Source organism: Macaca nemestrina, chromosome 17, assembly GCF_043159975.1.
Source record: "Macaca nemestrina isolate mMacNem1 chromosome 17, mMacNem.hap1, whole genome shotgun sequence".
Lineage (NCBI taxonomy): Eukaryota > Metazoa > Chordata > Mammalia > Primates > Cercopithecidae > Macaca > Macaca nemestrina.
This window is the reverse complement of record NC_092141.1, coordinates 83,488,395-83,507,148: the sequence shown is the minus strand read 5'-3', so window position 1 is coordinate 83,507,148 and position 18,754 is coordinate 83,488,395. Positions and strand designations below refer to the sequence as shown.

The 18,754-nt window shown below is 50.7% G+C and overlaps 1 protein-coding gene across 1 annotated transcript; it reads left to right on the top strand.

Moving 5' to 3' along the window:
• The first annotated feature begins 7,607 nt into the window (after nt 1-7,607).
• Nucleotides 7,608-18,049, top strand: CD300H (CD300H molecule). Its single transcript, XM_011719738.3, has 4 exons — nt 7,608-8,095; nt 11,279-11,635; nt 12,942-13,005; nt 14,714-18,049. Exons 1-4 carry the CDS (start codon nt 8,035-8,037, stop codon nt 14,823-14,825), a joined length of 594 nt encoding a protein of 197 aa, XP_011718040.1. The 5' UTR covers nt 7,608-8,034; the 3' UTR covers nt 14,826-18,049.
• Nucleotides 18,050-18,754: the final 705 nt, after the last annotated feature.

Sequence of the window (18,754 nt, the reverse complement as noted above, 5' to 3'; positions counted from 1 at the left end):
GGATGTTGCAAGGGTTTAGAGCTTATCTCCCAGGAGCAAAGCAAGGGCTAAGCCTTTTTTGGGAAGATGCAGAGTTTGGACAACCTAAGCCTGCTGAGTTAACATTTCTCCTGCATGCATCCCTGCACTTGTAGCAGAACTGAGTTTCAAGCAAATGAGTTTCAAGGAATGACCAAAATGCAGCAGTGTTCTACCATTGACTATAATGCATTGCTGCTGGATTTTGGTCATTATTGAGACCCACAGCCATTGATTATTATTGAGAATCACAGCCCTTATGGAGTAACACAGAGCTCCTTTGATTTCCTGGTCCATCTACTAAAAAGAAAACTGTGTTGAAGTGTTCACCCTGCTCACATTGGAACCGGAGCTTCTAGTACCCATCAGGAACCTGCAGGGCGTCAGTCTTGTTCACTAGTGTGTCTCCTCGTATAGCAGTGTCTGGCACAAGTCACCTGCTGGATGGAATGAGAACACATGGCATGAGGTTGTAAGATGACCCTCCTGCCTGCCCGCTCTCCCTTGACCCAGAGACAGGAGGAGCTGTATAATGTGGGTTTCCTTTATCTTAGTTAATAACAGCCTTATTGCTGGGATTGGATCTTTCCAAGAGTATGTATCTACTCAGGTCTAGTGCCCACTCTAGGTATTTTGAGCTGGAAGGTACTCAGGGAATTAGGTGCTTAGAATATTGTGGAAAGGGCTGAAGAAGCCGCTTCTAAGCTTGTCCCCCTCTCCTCCCTCACACCCAGAACAGCCTACTTTTGAGGCCCCTAGGGTCACACAGGCAGCATGAAGTCTTGGTATCTGCCAAGCAACTGCCTTCCACATCCAGGAAACTAGAGAATAATTTTATGAAGCTGCAATCCAAGGAATCTCCCTAATGGAAGTCAGATGAAGAAGTTGTCACTGCTCTCACTGCCTCTTATCACCCAGGAAGCTAGAAAACATACCCTGGAACTCTGCTTCATGAAAGTCTCCTGTTTCTTCTAATCCTTGTTTGCCAACAGCAATGGCCAAGAGCCATGGAGGATAACCTCTGTCTAACTGGGCCTTTCAAATGGCCTCAGAGACACCTTAGTTGGTGGAATCCAATCGTCATCCAAATCCCTGATTCCCAAATGAGGAAAGTGACAAGAAGCCTCACTGTTTCTGCAAAGGTCTTGCCCCAGACAGGGCTCCTCCAGGGAGAAGGAGTACAGGAGACTCATGCTGAAAAGCCAGAACAGTGAAGCATTGGGACAGACACCAGCACGTTGTCTCAGTCAGCTCAGGCTGCTGTAATAAAATACCGTAAACCGAGTGGTTTATAAACAAGGGACCTTTATTTATTATAGTTCTGGAGGTTGAAAAATCAAGATCAAGATGTTGGCAGATTTGGTGTCTGGTGAGGACTCTCTTCCGGACTTGCAGATGGCTGCCATCTTTCTATATCCTCGTATGGCAGAGAGAGTGCTATGGTCTGAGTGTTTGCATTTCTCCAGGATTCATGTGTTGAAGCCTATCCCCAGTGTGATGGTATTAGGAGGTGGATCCTTGGGGATAATTCAGTTGTGGGAATGGAGCCCTTATGAATAGGATTAGTGCCCTTATAAAAGAGACCCCAGAGAGCTGTCTCGCCCCTTCCACCGTGTGAAGACACAGCAAAAAAAGTACTCTTTATGAACCAGAAGGTGAGCCCTCAACAGACACTGAATCTGCTAGCACTTTGATCTTGGACTTTCCAGCCTCCAGAATTGTGAGTAATACATTTCTGTTGTTCATAACCCACCCAGTCTGTGGTATTTTAAAATAACAGCCTAAATGGACTAAGAAAGAGAGTGAGATCTTTCTTCCTCTTCTGATAAGGGCACTAATCCCATGACGAGGGCCTGATCCTCATGACCTCATCTAACCCTAATTACCTTCCATAGGCTCATGTCCTAAGTATCACCACATTATGAGACAGGGCTTCAACATATGAATTTTGGGGGAGCTCATCAATCCATAGCAGACACCCAGAAGCAGGCTTTGTTGTGTTGTTAACTTCCCCTGAAGATACTTCCTGCTGTTCTGCAAATAGATATTGAATGAAATAAGACTTAGAGGGAGGCCTCTTCCACTTGCCATCTCTCCACCCATCTCACCTCTGCCTGAGTGTTGCAATCCCTACCTTGCATCATGAAAGTCAGAGGTGGGACCCCACTGAAGACCTGGGTTCAACTCCTGACCTCCCCACTTCCCATCACGACAGTTTAGTTTGTCTTTCCAGCTCCAGGCATCTTATTTAAAAGTGACCTGGCAGGGGTGTTGGGATGGGTGCGCAGGATTTAAATATACAGACTGCATGGTATGTAGAAGATCAAAAGAGGAAGGTTTCTCAGAGGGATGCCACCACCTTCAAATGCCTCTGCTCAACTCCTGGTACTCAGCAGGGTGAGTATTTTTATTCCTGTTTCGCAGATGAGGAGAGTGATGCTAAGAGACTTTTGCTGATTTGCCTGAAGTCATATAACTAGTGAATAGCAGACCCTAAATTCTGAGCCAGGGCTCCCAGCTCATGGCCAGAACCTTCCTCACTGTGCTACATGGCCCACATCATCAGAGTCAGGTAGAGACCCTCTCTGAGCCAGGCTCCCTATAGTGCCCCAGCCCCCATGTTGGGAAGACCCTCCCCACACCCTGCTCCCTAGAGAGCCCTGTATTTGTAACAAGATCCCAAAGAGGCATCCCATGCCCAGAGCTGGTCGGGAGCCTGCCTTCTTGGTGATGTCTTCCTTGAGTGCCAGTGGGGAGGGAGGAAAGCGGGCAGTGGGGTCCACCACCCTTGGGCATTTGCCCATTCTCACCATGATGCACAGGATACTGAGAACCACTCCCCAAATGGATAGAGGTGAGAGAAGAGAGGCCCAATGCTTTCATACATTCCCGATCCCCTTTCCTGGAAAATATGGAAGGATCAGAGCTCTCACCCTCCAATTCAGCTCACAAGGCTGGGGCCGAGCTCCATCTGCATCTCTGGGTGCCCAGATCGGTCCTGCCTTTGTGCCTTACCTGAAAATGGATGCCGTGCAACAGGACAATGACAACACAGGGACATGAGATTAAATACAGAAATAAGCATTGCAGGCAACAAGGACCCCAGAGGGAGGAGTCTGGAAGGCCTGGAGCAGTCAGGGATGCCTTCCAGGAGAGATGTGGCCTGAGCTCATCCTGGGAGAATGAGAAGGGAGGATGACGGTCTTCGAGGAAGCAGAAAGACAAGCACAGCCTTGAAAGGCAGGGATAACAGGGATAAGTGTGTGGGCTGCTCACACTGTCCTACACATCACATGCCCAGAGTTTGCCCTAAGAATGCACCCCTCCCAGATGAGATCTGAATTTTCTGGAAGCCCCAAGAGCTGTCCCCCCAGGGCAGCGATGGTGGGCGTCTCAGTGTGGTGCAGTGCCAGGCAGGGCCCCAGGCTCCCCGCCCTTCGGTGCCGCACGGCCAGTGTTCATTATTCTCAGTCCTCCCCTAGCTCTGCCCTCCTGGAGAGGAGAGCATTTTCCAGGACAGGTTTCAGAGACAGAAGAACAAGGGCCTCCTAGGGAGGGGACAGTGGCTCCAGATGCTGGCCTTGACATGGAAAAAGCCTGGGAGTCCCAGATGTGGGCCATCTCTTCAAGGAATTTGTCATCTCCTGGGGGACTCCAGGGCCCAGAGCACAGCTGCTTCAAAGGTGGGTTCCCTGTGGCATTGCCATGTCCTTTGCATTTGGCAAAGTGTCTGGTCCTAGCTAAAAAAAATGGAACACACACCGGCTGTGGCTGCTGCAAGAGGAGACATCTATATCACTCCCAGCTCCTGCTTCCTCTCCACACACATGCACACACCACCCCACACACCACACACACACACCACATGTACACACACACACCTCACACACCCTCACACCCACACATGCACACACCACCCCACACACCACACACACACACCACATGTACACACACACACCCACACACCCACACATGCACACACCACCCCACACACCACACACACACACCACATGTACACACACACACACACCCACACACCCCCCACACACCCACACATGCACACACCACCCCACACACCACACACACACACACCACATGTACACACACACACCCCACACACCCCCACACCCACACATGCACACACCACCCCACACACCACACACACACACCACATGTACACACACACCCACACACCCCCACACACCCACACATGCACACACCACCCCACACACCACACACACACACCACATGTACACACACACACCCCACACACCCCCACACCCACACATGCACACACCACCCCACACACCACACACACACACCACATGTACACACACACACCCACACACCCCCCACACACCCACACATGCACACACCACCCCACACACCACACACACACACCACATGTACACACACACACCCACACACCCCCACACACCCACACACCACCCCACACACCACACACACACACCACATGTACACACACACACCCACACACCCCCCACACACCCACACATGCACACACCACCCCACACACCACACACACACACCACATGTACACACACACACACACCCACACACCCCCCACACACCCACACATGCACACACCACCCCACACACCACACACACACACCACATGTACACACACACACCACATGTACACACACATACCCACACACCCCCACATGCACACACCACCCCACACACCACACACACACCACATGTACACACACACACCCACACACCCCCACACACCCACACATGCACACACCACCCCACACACCACACACACACACCACATGCACACACACACCCCCCACACACCCTCACACCCACACATGCACACACCACCCCACACACCACACACACACACCACATGTACACACACACACCCCACACACCCCCACACCCACACATGCACACACCACCACACACCCCACACACCACACACACACCACATGTACACACACACACCCCACACACCCCCACACACCCACACATGCACACACCACCCCACACACCACACACACACCACATGTACACACACATACCCACACACCCCCACACCCACACATGCACACACCACCCCACACACCACACACACACACCACATGTACACACACACCCACACACCCCCACACACCCACACATGCACACACCACCCCACACACCACACACACACACCACATGTACACACACACACCCCACACACCCCCACACCCACACATGCACACACCACCCCACACACCACACACACACACCACATGTACACACACATACCCACACACCCCCACACCCACACATGCACACACCACCCCACACACCACACACACACACCACATGTACACACACACACCCACACACCCTCACACCCACACATGCACACACCACCCCACACACCACACACACACACCACATGTACACACACACACCCCACACACCCCCACAACCACACATTCACACACATACACAAACTACACACACCACCCCACACACCACATACATACACAATGCACAGACACACACACACCACACCACACACAGCACACCCCTACACATGCACACATAGACACGCACTACACACACCACCCCACACACCACACACATACATCACGCATGGACACACACACACCACACACACTCCCACCCCCACACATGCACACACATACACTACACACACCACCTCACACACCACACACATACACCATGCATGGACACACACCCCACACACCCCACACCCACACATGCACACACATACACACACTACACACACAATGCATGAACACACACACACACCACAGACACGACACCCCCACATGTGCACACATATACACACGCTACACACATCACCTCACACACCACACACATACACCACTCATGGACACACACACACCACACACACTCCCACCCCCACACATGCACACATATACATACACTACACACACCACCCCACACACCATACACACCACATGTACACACATACACATTACACACATCTCACACACACCATGCACTCTACACACATCCTACCCCACATACCATACATATGCACCACATGTACACACATCTCACACCACACACATGCACATACACACACTACACACACACCACCTGTGCACACACACCACACATGCAAACATACACACTACATGCACCCCACCCCACACATCACACACATACACCACATGTACACACATACACACTACACACATCCCACACACACCAGTCACACACACACACACCACTCACATCACACACACACTACACACACACCACCCCCCCACACATGCACACCCATACACTACACACACGACCCCAAACACCACACACATATACACACACTACACACATCTCACACACACCACTCACACCTCACACACCACACACACCACTCACACACTACTCACACCACACACACCACACACACCACTCACACCACACACACCACTCACACCACACACACCACACACACCACTCACACCACACACACCACACACACTACACACACCACTCACACCACTCACACACACACACACCACTCACACCACACACACCACTCACACACACACACCACTCACACCACACAACACACACGCCATCCCCCCACACATGCACACACATACACTACACACCTGACCCCAAACACCACACACATATACACACACTATACACATCTCACACACACCACACACACCACACACCACACATACACACACTACACACACACCATCCCACACACCATGCACATACATCACATGTACCTACATACACACATAGCACACATACTACGCACACTACACACACCACACACACTACACACATATCCCACATACCACACACATATACACACACGTGCACACACACAGAAATATGAGGACTCCGAATGCAGAAAAAAAATGAACAAGCAGGAAATACATTTACTGAAACACCAAAGTAAGAGGAGACGTTTGATAACAGAATGCCAGGGTTTTAGAGTTTCCTAGTTCCAGGAATCTAAGTCCCCGGATGAGGCATTCTGAGGCTGTGCTTGCATTTATAAATCCTCCACAGCCATTCTGTGTATATCGGGCACACTTCTGGCCAGGTTCCCGGAGTTAGCTCTTGATATATTGGAACTGTTATATGTGGTCATCTTGGGCGACAAAAAGAGCCACGCAGGTCAAAAGCAAGGCTTATAGATGGTCCACCAAGCTCTGCGTGGTGCCAGGTCTGTGGAAACGGTCAGGCACTTGACCAAGACAAGGACCTCTGGGGTCTGCTGAGGTCAGAGCAAGACCAAGGGGTTAAGAGGTCAGAGGCTCTGAGGTTGCACCCAGCCTATCTGTACCACCAAGGATCAGAGATAGACCAGCGGGCATTGTGGGTGTGCCCCTATCCCGTGCAGTCTCACAGGCCCCGCTCTTAGAAGGGTCCCACGTTTAATGCTTGGTTGTCACCATCTTGAAATTCTTAATAATTTTGGAACCCTACGTTTCATTTTACACTAGGCTCTGCAAATAGCTGGTCTCATCCGGTGAATGCTGAGCCATACCCTGGGGCGGCTCATGCTGGCCACAGAAAACTGGCCATTCACAGAAGGGAGGACCTGCCCAGAAAATCCAGATGGCAGCTGGCCCAGTCTCACTGGTCCTGGGCCGTGCTGTGATTTGGAGAAGGGCAGGCCTGTCAGCTGTGGGTAGTGGGAGGGACGCGTTGTCTTTACTGGGAACAGAAAGGGGAACAGCAAATGCAAACATATTTTATTAGGAAGAACTTCGTCCAAGTTCTCGAAACTTTCACCTAACCACATAGCGCCCCGTGGCCCCAGCTTCCTCCATCCTGGCACCAGCTCTGAGAACCAAACCCAGAAGAGGCCGGAGAAGGAAACAAAGAGGCCGGAGAAGGAAAGGAGAAGTGTCCAGAGCAGCAGAAGAGGGGACAGAAGAGTGGACAGACGAGGGGACAGACGAGCTGACCTTCTGCGACTGGGCTCCAGCCTCAGACCCTGCTGCCACAAGGGACGTCCATGCTGGTGAGATGACCCAGAGGGCTGGGGCTGCCCTGCTGCCGTCAGCTCTGCTCCTTCTCTGTGTCCCAGGTGAGCAGGGCAGGTCCTGGGTGCAGGGCGGTCTGCTCTGGCGGGTCAGGGTGAGGCGGGCATGAGAAAAGGCTGGCAAGGGGCAAGAGGAAGAAATGATATCAAGAAAGAGGGAGTGGGGTGTGCATAGAAGCTTCTCAAATCTTCTCATCGGGATAGGGTGGGGATTAAACGGTAAACTGCTTCCCACACAGTAAGCCCTAAATAGATTTGGCAACTTTAATCATTATTACCGCCATTATTAAGATCAGGAATGCCTCCACGATCCATCAAAAAGAAGGGGAAATAGGGGGCAGAAAACCAGTACTTACTAGTCTAATCACTGTAATACATGTCTTGTTTCCCATTACCTAATTTAATTCTCATTGCAGTCCTGATGAAAACAGGAGACTGAGGCTCGCTTATAGAGGTGCAAATAATTTAGATAAAACAGTTTATAAAAGGCACAGTCAAGGTCCAAACCTACATACTTTTATTTCCAAGATCATTGTTCCTTCTATAATTCAATGTCAGTTCCTGCTGCGCCTCCTTGTAAAGCTTCACTTACCTATCCGGAGGCACTGCTGCATCCCTGTGTGGGAACCCTGGGTGTCCCCACAGGTCTGGGCTGGCCCCAGGGCTGCTACATAATGGGCCCCCAGAAGGGTGAGACAGCTGGGAACTTGTGGTCAGCCCTGGTCCAAGAATTTCCGTAAATGATGGTGGAGGGAGAAAGTGAGTTTCTTTGCAGGGCTGGGTAGGCGGGGAGTTTGCTGGGTGGCAGCGGGGTCGGGGTGGAGGTGGAGGGGGCTGCCCATGTTGGCTCAGGGTCAGGGTCTGGACTGAATATCCAAGGGGAGGGAGACTCTGTGGTGGGATTCAGTGTGTGCCCCACAGTGTTTTTCCTCCCAGATCTGTGGAATCAGTCCCAAATCATCAAGAGAGAAATTTAAGGACCTGAAAGAGCAGGCTAACAGCGCCCCCAGAGCCTGAGCTGAGAGCAGCAGCAATAGCAGGAGAGGACAGGGGGTGCCCACCCCTTCCTTGCCCCCACGCCTGTGCCTAGGAGGCAGTTAGCTTCCTGGGAAAGGCTCCTGGACCTCAACACTGTGGACATTTGGGGCTGCATTATTCTGTGTGTTGGAGGCTGTCCTGTGCATTGTAGGATGTTTAGCAGCATCCCTGGCCTCTACCCACCAGATGCCAGCAGCAATTCCCCACTCTAAGTTGGGACAACCAAAAATATCTGTAGTCATTGCCAAATGTTCCCGCCACCCTCCAACCCAGGTGAGAATCACTGCTTCAGAGAGGCAGACAGCGTTCTAATGCAGAATAGGTCAGTGGGCCACCTGAGCCTGCTTTCTGGGAAATACGGTGAGAAAACGTGAGACAAGAAAATGAAGATGCAAAAGATACAGTTTTTCTGCTTTTTTTCCTTCCTTCCTTCCCTCCCTCCCTCCTTCCTTCCTTCCTTCCTTCCTTCCTTCCTTCCTTCCTTCCTTCCTTCCTTCCTTCCTTCCTTCCTTCTTTCTTTCTTTCTTTCTTTCCTTCTTTCCTTCTTTCTTTCTTCTTTTTGACAATCTCATTCTGTCGCCCAGGCTGGAGTGCAGTGGTGCGATCTTGGCTCACTGCAACCTCCACCTCCTGGGTTCAAGTGATTCTCCTGCCTCAGCCTCCTGAGTAGCTGGATTACAGGCGCCCACCACCACATCCAGCTAATTTGTTTGTCTTTTCAGTAGAGACAGGGTTTCATTGTGTTGGTCAGGCTGGTCTCAAACCCCTGACCTCAGGTGATCCACCCGCCTCGGCCTCCCAAAGTGCTGTGATTATAGGTGTGAGTCACCACTCCCGGCCAGATTTTTCTTTTAATTCACAATAAAACATAGCAAAGCCTCGCTATCACTGGATGGCAATATATTACCTAGATGGATGGGTGGGTAGATGAAAGATGGATGGATGGATGGATAGATAGATGATAGGCAGACAGATTACATCCACAATTCCTTTTCAGGAGCTTGGTATTTTGCCAAAACCATTTCTCAATAGCGTTTTGCCCTTTGTTAACCACCTCCCTGTTAAGAGCAGATGAGACAGCAGCTGTTTAGGACTGGTGAGGCCCCTGAGGCAGGAAGCAGAGAGTTTATGGGGCTGGGTCCTAATCATTTGGACCCAGAGCCTGCAGAGTGGGTGGACAAATGAAAGAAGGGACTGGAAGAGGGGGAGTAATGTCAAAATATTGGAGGGGGCAGAGGATCTGGAGAAGAGGCCCAGGACATGCCAAGGCGGGTGGGTGCTGCAGAGAAGTGGGGATGGGAAGGAAGCTCTGACGGGTGTCAGCGTGGAGCTGAGCTCTACAGATGTCAGGCAATGGCTAGTGTCGCCACAGGATTCTGTCCCGGGGGAAAAATCCAGGCGTAAATGTCCTTGAATCACAAGAACAACCCCTTTCTACATGGTTCCTTGATATCCCCACGGGCAGCCCCCATATTCTTTGTGATCCAGACCTGGAAACAGGAGGTCTAATCTATATGGGCAGGGACTGCAAGTATGAGGCCCACAGATGATTTGGGAAGGAGACAGAGCCAGAAGCCCCAGGCTTCCTCTTTGCCCTCCGTACTGGGCTGCTTCTGGTTTTTCCTGGTTCTCAATATTATTTCCTTTCCTATTTCATCCATCCATCCATCCATCCGTCTGTCCATCCATCCATCCATCCATCCATCCATCCATCCATCCATCCATCTATCCGTCCGTCCGTCCGTCCGTCCGTCCATCCGTCCATCCATCCATCCATTCATCTCTCCATCCATCCACCCATCCATCCATCCATCTCTCCAACCATCCATTTATTCAGAGTGTACTTAGTGGCTTCATTCAATCTTTGGTGTTCAATGAAGACAGGTGTTTCTTCTCAGGACTGACACTTCTGGGGGACCCAGAACCTGCCTGAGGCCATCGAGGTTAAGCCTCTCCCCTCTCTAAGATGGCTGAGCCCACCCAGGCTGGGCATGGCCTCTGGAGTCTCAGCATCCCACACCAGGCATCTCCTTGGGTGTCCCCCTGCAAATAGCCCATAGCTCCCTGGTTCCTGACTGCTCCCTCCTCCAGCCTCAGGCAACACTGGGTGTGCAAAGGACCTAACACTCAAGGTTCCACTGGTCCAGGCTCTTCCAGGTGAAGATGGGGAAACGGACTTGTGTTTTCCAGGCTGTCTGACTGTGAGTGGCCCCAGCACTGTGATGGGCACCGTGGGGGAGTCCCTGAGCGTTCAGTGTCAGTATGAAGAGAAATACAAGACATTTAACAAATACTGGTGCAGACAACCATGCTTGCCAATTTGGCATGAAATGGTGGAGACCAGAGGGTCCGAGGGAATGGTGAGGAGTGACCGAGTGGTCATCACAGACCATCCTGGGGACCTCACCTTCACCGTGACATTGGAGAACCTCACGGCAGACGATGCAGGAAAATACCGATGTGGGATTGCAACAATACTGCAGGAAGATGGCCTGTCTGGCTTCCTGCCTGATCCCTTCTTCCAGGTTCAAGTGCTGGTCTCCTCGGGTAAGAGCCTCTTTTCTCAGGCGTCTGAGGCCATCTCTGCAGAGCAGCCACGGAAATTTTGGCTCAGGAGAGAAGAACTGGGCCTCGTGTGGGGGCCTAGTGTGGTGCATCAGAGCAGGACAGAGTGTGTTGTGTGAATGTGTGTGGGAAATACGTGTGTGAGTGAGTGAGAGAGTGTGTGTTTAAGTGTGTGAATGTGAGTGGTGTGCAAACATGTAAGAGTGAGTGCAGGTGTGAAGGTATGTGTGTGAGCAGGTGTGTGAGCGTGTGTGCAAGACCAGGTGTATGTGAGTGTGTGTGAGAGTGTGTGAGAGCAGGTGTGTGTGAGTGAGTGAGAGCAGGTGTGTGTGCAAGAGCAGGTGTGTGAGAGCAGGTGTGTGTGTGTGACAGCAGGTGTGTGTGTGTGTGAGAGTGTGTGCAAGACCAGGTGTGTGTGTGCAAGAGCAGGTGTGTGAGTGAGTGTGCGAGAGTGTGTGCGAGAGCAGGTGTGTGTGAGTGTGTGTGAGAGCAGATGTGTGTGTGTGCAAGAGCAGGTGTGTGAGTGAGAGTGTGTGAGAGCAGGTGTATGTGAGAGTGTGTGTGAGTGTGTGCAGGAGTAGGTGTGTGTGAGTGTGTGAGAGCAGGTGTGTGTGAGAGTGTGAGAGCAGGTGTGTGTGTGAGTGAGAGTGTGTGTGACAGCAGGTGTGTGTGAATGTGTGTGAGAGCAGATCTTTGTGAGTGCGTGAGAGTGTGTGAGAGAGCAGGTGTGTGTGAGTGAGTATGTGAGAGAGCAGGGGTGTGTGTGTGTGCGAGAGCAGGTGTATGAGTAAGTGTGTGAGAGTGTGTGAGAGCAGCTCTCACGCAATGAGAGCACATTGCGTGAGTGCACATGTGAGAGTGTGTGTGCAGGTGTGAGAATGTGTGTGTGAGAGACAGTGTGCACTGGAGGGTAGTGGCGGTGTGTGGATACACTGGCAAGGATGGGGGGTTTTGGAACCTAAGCCTAACTGACCTTCAGCACGTCGATTTTCAACGAGATGGGGGACGCCAACATGGGAGAAGTTGGTCATCCTCTGGTCTGAGTTTATAAAATGCCCACCTGGCCCCAGAGCGGGGCAAGGCATCCACTGGGACGGGGTTGGAGGGGGATGCTCTGTGACTCTAGCCGGGCTTCGGTCTGCCTATGGGGAGATGATGGTCCTAGAACATCTGTCCAGCTGCCTCCTTGAGCGTCCTATGCTTTATGAAGTCAGAACCATGCAGGCGGCAGGTACTCAGCTGGGAAGAGTCAGGCATAGGACACTGAGCCTCTGTTCTTTATCTTCAGCCTCCAGTACTGAGAACTCTGTGAAGACACCTGGATCTCCCACCAGGCCCAGCCAATGCGAAGGGTAAAATGCACGTGTCCCATTGTCTTTTGCCATGTGTGTAGCTTCTTTCGTAGGGTGGGGCTTCCTAGACACAGGTTTCCTTGATTATTCACCCACTCAACAGGTATTTATTTGTTATGTGCCAGAAACTGGTGGAGATTCTGGAGATGCAGCAGTGAATAAAGGGGCAAGATTGTGCTCTTGAGGAAATTGCAAATAGGTAGATTCAGACAGTGGCCAGATAGATAAATAGATAGATAGATAGACAGGCAGACAGACAGACGGACGGACGGACAGATAGACAGACAGACAGACAGACAGACAGGCAGACAGATAGATAGGCAGATGATAGAGATAGAGATATGATATGACAGATGATAGAGATGGCTGACTGGCTGGCTGAATAGACAGATGGAGATGATCGCTGGTAGAGAGAGATATGTAATAGAGACAGATAGATAGATGATAGATCAAGGAAATATGTCAACTAATGATAATAACTATGGAGGAAAATAAAGCAGATGTAAAGAGATAGGGTGCCAGGGTGTGTGGGAAGCTGGTGGGGCATGATTTGGGCTATCAAGGAAATACAAGATGTTCCACAGAAACGAAGAACAAAGGGACTGTCTTAGTTTGGGTTTCCTCCAAATCAGGTCCTGAGACAGGGACTTAGGAGAAATTTGTTTATTGAGAGGTAATCTCAGGAAGTACATTGAGAGAGCAGAAAATGAGACCAGGAAAGGGAAAGGGAAATGAAATGCACTGTAATGAAGGGGTTAACACTGTAGTAACTGGACACACTGGAGCTTAGTCCCTCTGGGCACCCTATGAGAGATTGTGTAGAAAGTTCCTCAGAACTGGAGACAGAATATTCCAGGCAGAAGACACTCCTGGGGGCATGAATTCTGTGGCCCATCTGGCCTGCTCTGCACAGGAAAATGTGTGCACTCCTGTAGATAACCTCAGGCAGAGAAGGGGAGCCTGAACTGGGAAATCTTTGGTGGGGCCAAGACTGCCTGCAGCTGCCAGGAGCTCAAGTGGGCAAAGGGGATGTGGGGCAGGGCGCCAACAGGGTTTGTTACAGGGGCTCGTCTTAGAGAGGATCGGGGAGGGCGTCAGACAAGTCCTACAGGTGGAGGGCTGGGAAGGTGGAGAGATGGCACAACGGCCCGTTTTGGGGAGAAAATGCAGCATTTGAGAAGTTGGAATGGGGGCAGTGTAGTGGGACCCAAGGGATGGGAGGATTGGCCATGGGCTGAGCTCGGAGAGGTCACTCCTTGGGGTTGAGATGGTTAAGCAGTTTAAGCGAAAGAGCTGTTCTTGTGATCATATTTAATTTGAGTGAAGGTGGTTGTAAAGCAATATTTCATCCTTGAGGTTGTTCCCAGCAAGAGCAGAGATCCTGCAGGCGTCAGTGGCTGAGGGATCTGTTCTGGAAGTTGTTTCTGGGAGCCAGTTCCTGCCTGGGTTCCCATATCTCTCTTCTGCTCTATCCCTCACCTTCCGGCATCTGTTGGGTCCTAACACTCAAGGTTAATTCTGAGCTGAATGAAGGTCAGGAGCCTGTGACCCTCAGCATGGAGCTGCCTGACCCTGGTACCCACCAGGCTTGATGCTGACATTGGGTTTGAGGGCATAGGACCAGACGTCGAGGGAAGGAGGGGTGAGGCAGAGCCTGGGACTCCCCAGAGGAGGCAGCTTACTACTGGTCACTCTCTCCGTCTCACAGGTCCCTGCCCAGCTGCGCCTACTTCCTGCTTCTCCCACTCCTGAAGGTGCCTCTGCTCCTGAGCATACTCGGTGCTATCCTCTGGGTGAACAGGCCTTGGAGGACTCCTTAGACAGAGTCCATGAACAGGAGAACTTGCCACACCCCATACCCACTGGAACCCTGTCCAGAGACACAGCCCTTCTGACTGCAAAAAGGACTTCTGACCCTGACCCTATCGCTGGATACTCTTTAAAAGTTAAAAAAAATGTAGGCCAGGTGCGGTGGCTTACACCCACCTGTAATCCCGGCACTTTGGGAGGACACTTAACATGAGATCGACGTGATCTCTTAACAAATTTTAAGTGTACAATACAGCGTTGTTGACTACAGGGACGGTAGTCAAGGGGCCAGGAACCAGGGCCCAAGGTGCAACCTGGGTGTGGAGACCTGTGGGGAGTTCTGAGCAGAGCAAGTTTCATCCCTAAAGACAAGTGCCCAGGTCAGGGGGTGGAACCAGGCAGGAGAAAGGAGGACACATTGGATCCTGGTCCATGGCTTCTGCTGTGTTGAGAAGCAGCACACACACTGCACGTTGAACTTCTTAGTTTTGGGAGAGAAAGAGACACCCAGTGTCCCTACTGAACATGTTCACCTAGACTGGAACTTGGTTTGGTGACAATCTTCAATGCTTCTTATTTGTGAACAAGGGAAGCAGTCTTTGAAGCACTAACTATAATCAGTGCCAGGAAAGGTCTGAGGGAAGGCAGCTGTGGGGATAAGAAACAAGGAGAAAGGGGTACAGGGGCAGGAAGTGGGTGGAGTGGCTGGGTCTATCGTGCAGGGTGGGGAAGCTCCCTAGGGTCGTTTGGCCCTGGCTTAGCATCTCCTAACATGATGGGCTTAGGATCACTTTCCCCTGGAAAAGGCAGGAAGGTAGGACCAGGGACTACTTCATGTCTCTCTTGGATGTGCCACAGTTTCCCAACCTTGCCATGCACAAACTTGGTCTATTGACTTTCCCCCACATCTTTGTCTCTGTCCCACAAATCTGTTATTTTTCCACGCTTTCTTTCCATGATAGTTGCTGCAACCCAAGTCCTTTAATCTCTTATTCCTCTCTCCTTTATCTCTCGTCAATCCTTATATAAATCTCTCCAATATTCCCATTCCCTCGCTTTCCCTGATGCCACCATAGTCCTCTATCCTCTCAATACTACGGTGACTTCCCACTTTCTTCCCAATCCCTCTTGCCACCTTTTCTCTTTCTTCTACATAATGCAACAAGAGAGCACCTTGACACGGTTCTGCAATAGTCATGTCACCTCTTGTTCCATGTTCTTCAAATGAAACCCACTGTATTAGTCTGTTCTCATGCTGCTAATAAAGACATACGTGAGGCTGAGCGTGGTGGCTCACGTCTGTAATCCCAGTACTTTGGAAGGCTGAGGCAGGCGGATCACCTGAGATCAGGAGTTCGAGACCAGCCTGGCCAACGTGGTGAAACCGCCTCTACTAAAAGTACAAAAATCAGCCAGACGTGGTGGCAGGTGCCTGTAATCCCAGCTACTCAGGAGGCTGAGGCAGGAGAATTACTTAAACCTGGGGGATGCAGCGAGCTGAGATCGTGCTACTACACACCAGCCTGGGTGACAAGAGCAAGACTCCGTCCCCACTCCACCAAAAAAAGACATAACTGAGACTGCGTAATTTATAAAGGAAAGAAGTGTAATTGACCACAGTTCTACGTGACTGGGGAGGCCTCACAATCATGGTGGAAGGCAAAGGAGGAGCAAAGGAGGAGCAAAGTCATGTCTTACATGGTGGCAAGCAAGAGAGAGAGAGCATGTGCAGGGCGGGGGACCTCCCCTTTGTAAAACCATCAGATCTTGTGAGACTTATTCACTATCATGAGAACAACATAAGACCTGCCCCCATGACTTATTTACCTCCCACCAGGTCCCTCCCACGACACGTGGGAACTATGAGAGCTATAATTTGAGATTGGAGGGAGGACACAGCCAAATCATAGCACCCACTCTCATCGGTTGGCCTACTTGATCTGAGGGGACCCAGCCACTGGTTGGTTCTTCCATTTCATCTTGTTGCCCTGTCCCCATGTGGTCTTTATGTTCTAGCCACAGTGTGCATCACTCCCCAGGGCCTTAGCACCTGCTGTTCCTCCCCTTGAATCCCTTCCCCCAGATCTTCTTACCTCTGGTTCTTTCTTATCCTTTTGGTTTCACCTCTGACGTTGCCTCCTCTGAAAGGCCTCTGTGATCATCCTTCGAGGGATCACCCCGATTGTCTTGATTATGGGTCCCTGTTTATTTCCTCCACAGTTTGCCAAATGCTGTTAATGTGTTTCCTTTGGGTGGTTTCTATCCATCTCCCTTTACATCACGGCAGCATTTGGGCCAGCTTCGTTCACCACGAATGCCCCAGCGTCCAGCTACAGAGTATGGTGACGTAATGGTTGGCATAAAAAAAAAAAATACTTGCTGAGTGAGTAAACGAATAAGGATTGGATGTGGCTGCAGAGGTTGGCCCTGGGCAAATGTGGCCCAACTATATTAGATATCTGTTGATGCATAACAAATTCCCCCATGACTTCACGGCCAAAAACAGCAAATGTTCATTATCTCATGGTTTTGAGAGTCATGAATCTGGGAGTTGCTTAGGTGGGTGGTGCTGGCTCAAGATCTGTCTTTCATTAAGTTCTAGTCAAGATGTTGGCCGGGGCTGCAGTCATCTGAAGACTGGACTGCGGCTGGAGGATCTGCTTCCAACGTCATGCATTCACGTGGCTGGTGGTGGGAGGCCTCAGCTCCTTGCTCAAAAGAGCTGCTTGTGTGTCTTCTAGACACAGCCACCAGCTTTCCCCAGAGAAAGTGATCCAAGAGAGAGCAAGGCACAGCACCTTTGGCTTATCCTTAGTGAGGACAGAGAGAGAGACCCTCTCATATTGCTTTATATTGTTTTATACTCAGCACCTGTTTTAAGAAAAAAACAAGACAGGCAGCCCGGTACCCAAAACCAGACCTTGGCCTGTCTGACCTAAGCCCGGTAGTTAAAAATCAACCCCTAACGTAGAAACCGATATTATTCATAGATTCCAGGCATTGTATAAAAGAACGTAGTGAAACTCCCAGCCCTGTTTTGTTTCTCTCTGACCACCGGTGCGTGCAGCCCCTGTCACGTACCCACTGCTTGCTCAAATCAATCACAACGCTTTCATGTGAAATCTTTAGTGTTGTGAGCCCTTAAAAGGGACAGAAATTGTGCACTCTGGGAGCCCGGATTTTAAGGCAGTAGCTTGCCGATGCTCCCAGCTGAATAAAGCCCTTCCTTCTACAACTCGGTGTCTGAGAGGTTTTGTCTGCAGCTCCTCCTGCTGCATTAGAAGTCATAGCCCATGGCCCATATCTATGGATCACAGAAGCTCGCCCAATACCATACGGAAGGAGACTTGTCAAGGGCGTGGGTGTCTGATCTGGGTGGCTATTAGGCAAGGATAGTCATTTCCTCAAATTTTGCTGAACTGTACATCTATGATTTGCATTATTTTGTTTGTATGTTATACTTCCATCAGAGAATTTAAAAACCCAAACCTGAAATTATACCTCTGAAAGTTTGCTTGACTTTCTTTTTTGGTTATAGTTTATTGATATTTTTTCTACCTAAGGAAAAGTTTACATATATTAATCTCTCCTCCTTCCAGCTGCCTCACCAACAGCTCTGAGAGAGTAAAGAATCTGACCAAAAGCATACAGTATAAGTGATGGTGTCAGCATTTCTCTGGCACTGATGCCCTAGAGTCTCTTCACTGGACCAGGACACTGAAGAGGACAGAGTGGCCCAGGGATGGCAAAAGGGAAAAGCAGAATCCTCAGACCCAGGAAACAGAACGAGAAGGGTGTGTTAGGCAGAGGGGGCCAAGGTGACCGAAACTGAGAAACTCCAGGGAGTCACTGTTTTCGAAGTCCTTCCACCCTTCACTCTCCCTCCCTCCCCTCTCACTTCCCCAGTGCCTTTTGCTTTTCAGAAAACACTTCACAATTG

Bases quoted from the DNA above. Each gene is read 5' to 3' on its own strand.
- CD300H (XM_011719738.3), top strand. From the start codon at position 8,035: ATGACCCAGAGGGCTGGGGCTGCCCTGCTGCCGTCAGCTCTGCTCCTT. The intron at 8,096-11,278 runs GTGAGCAGGGCA...TGTGTTTTCCAG, and splicing joins GCTCCTTCTCTGTGTCCCAG to GCTGTCTGACTGTGAGTGGC. The intron at 13,006-14,713 runs GTAAAATGCACG...TCCGTCTCACAG, and splicing joins AGGCCCAGCCAATGCGAAGG to GTCCCTGCCCAGCTGCGCCT.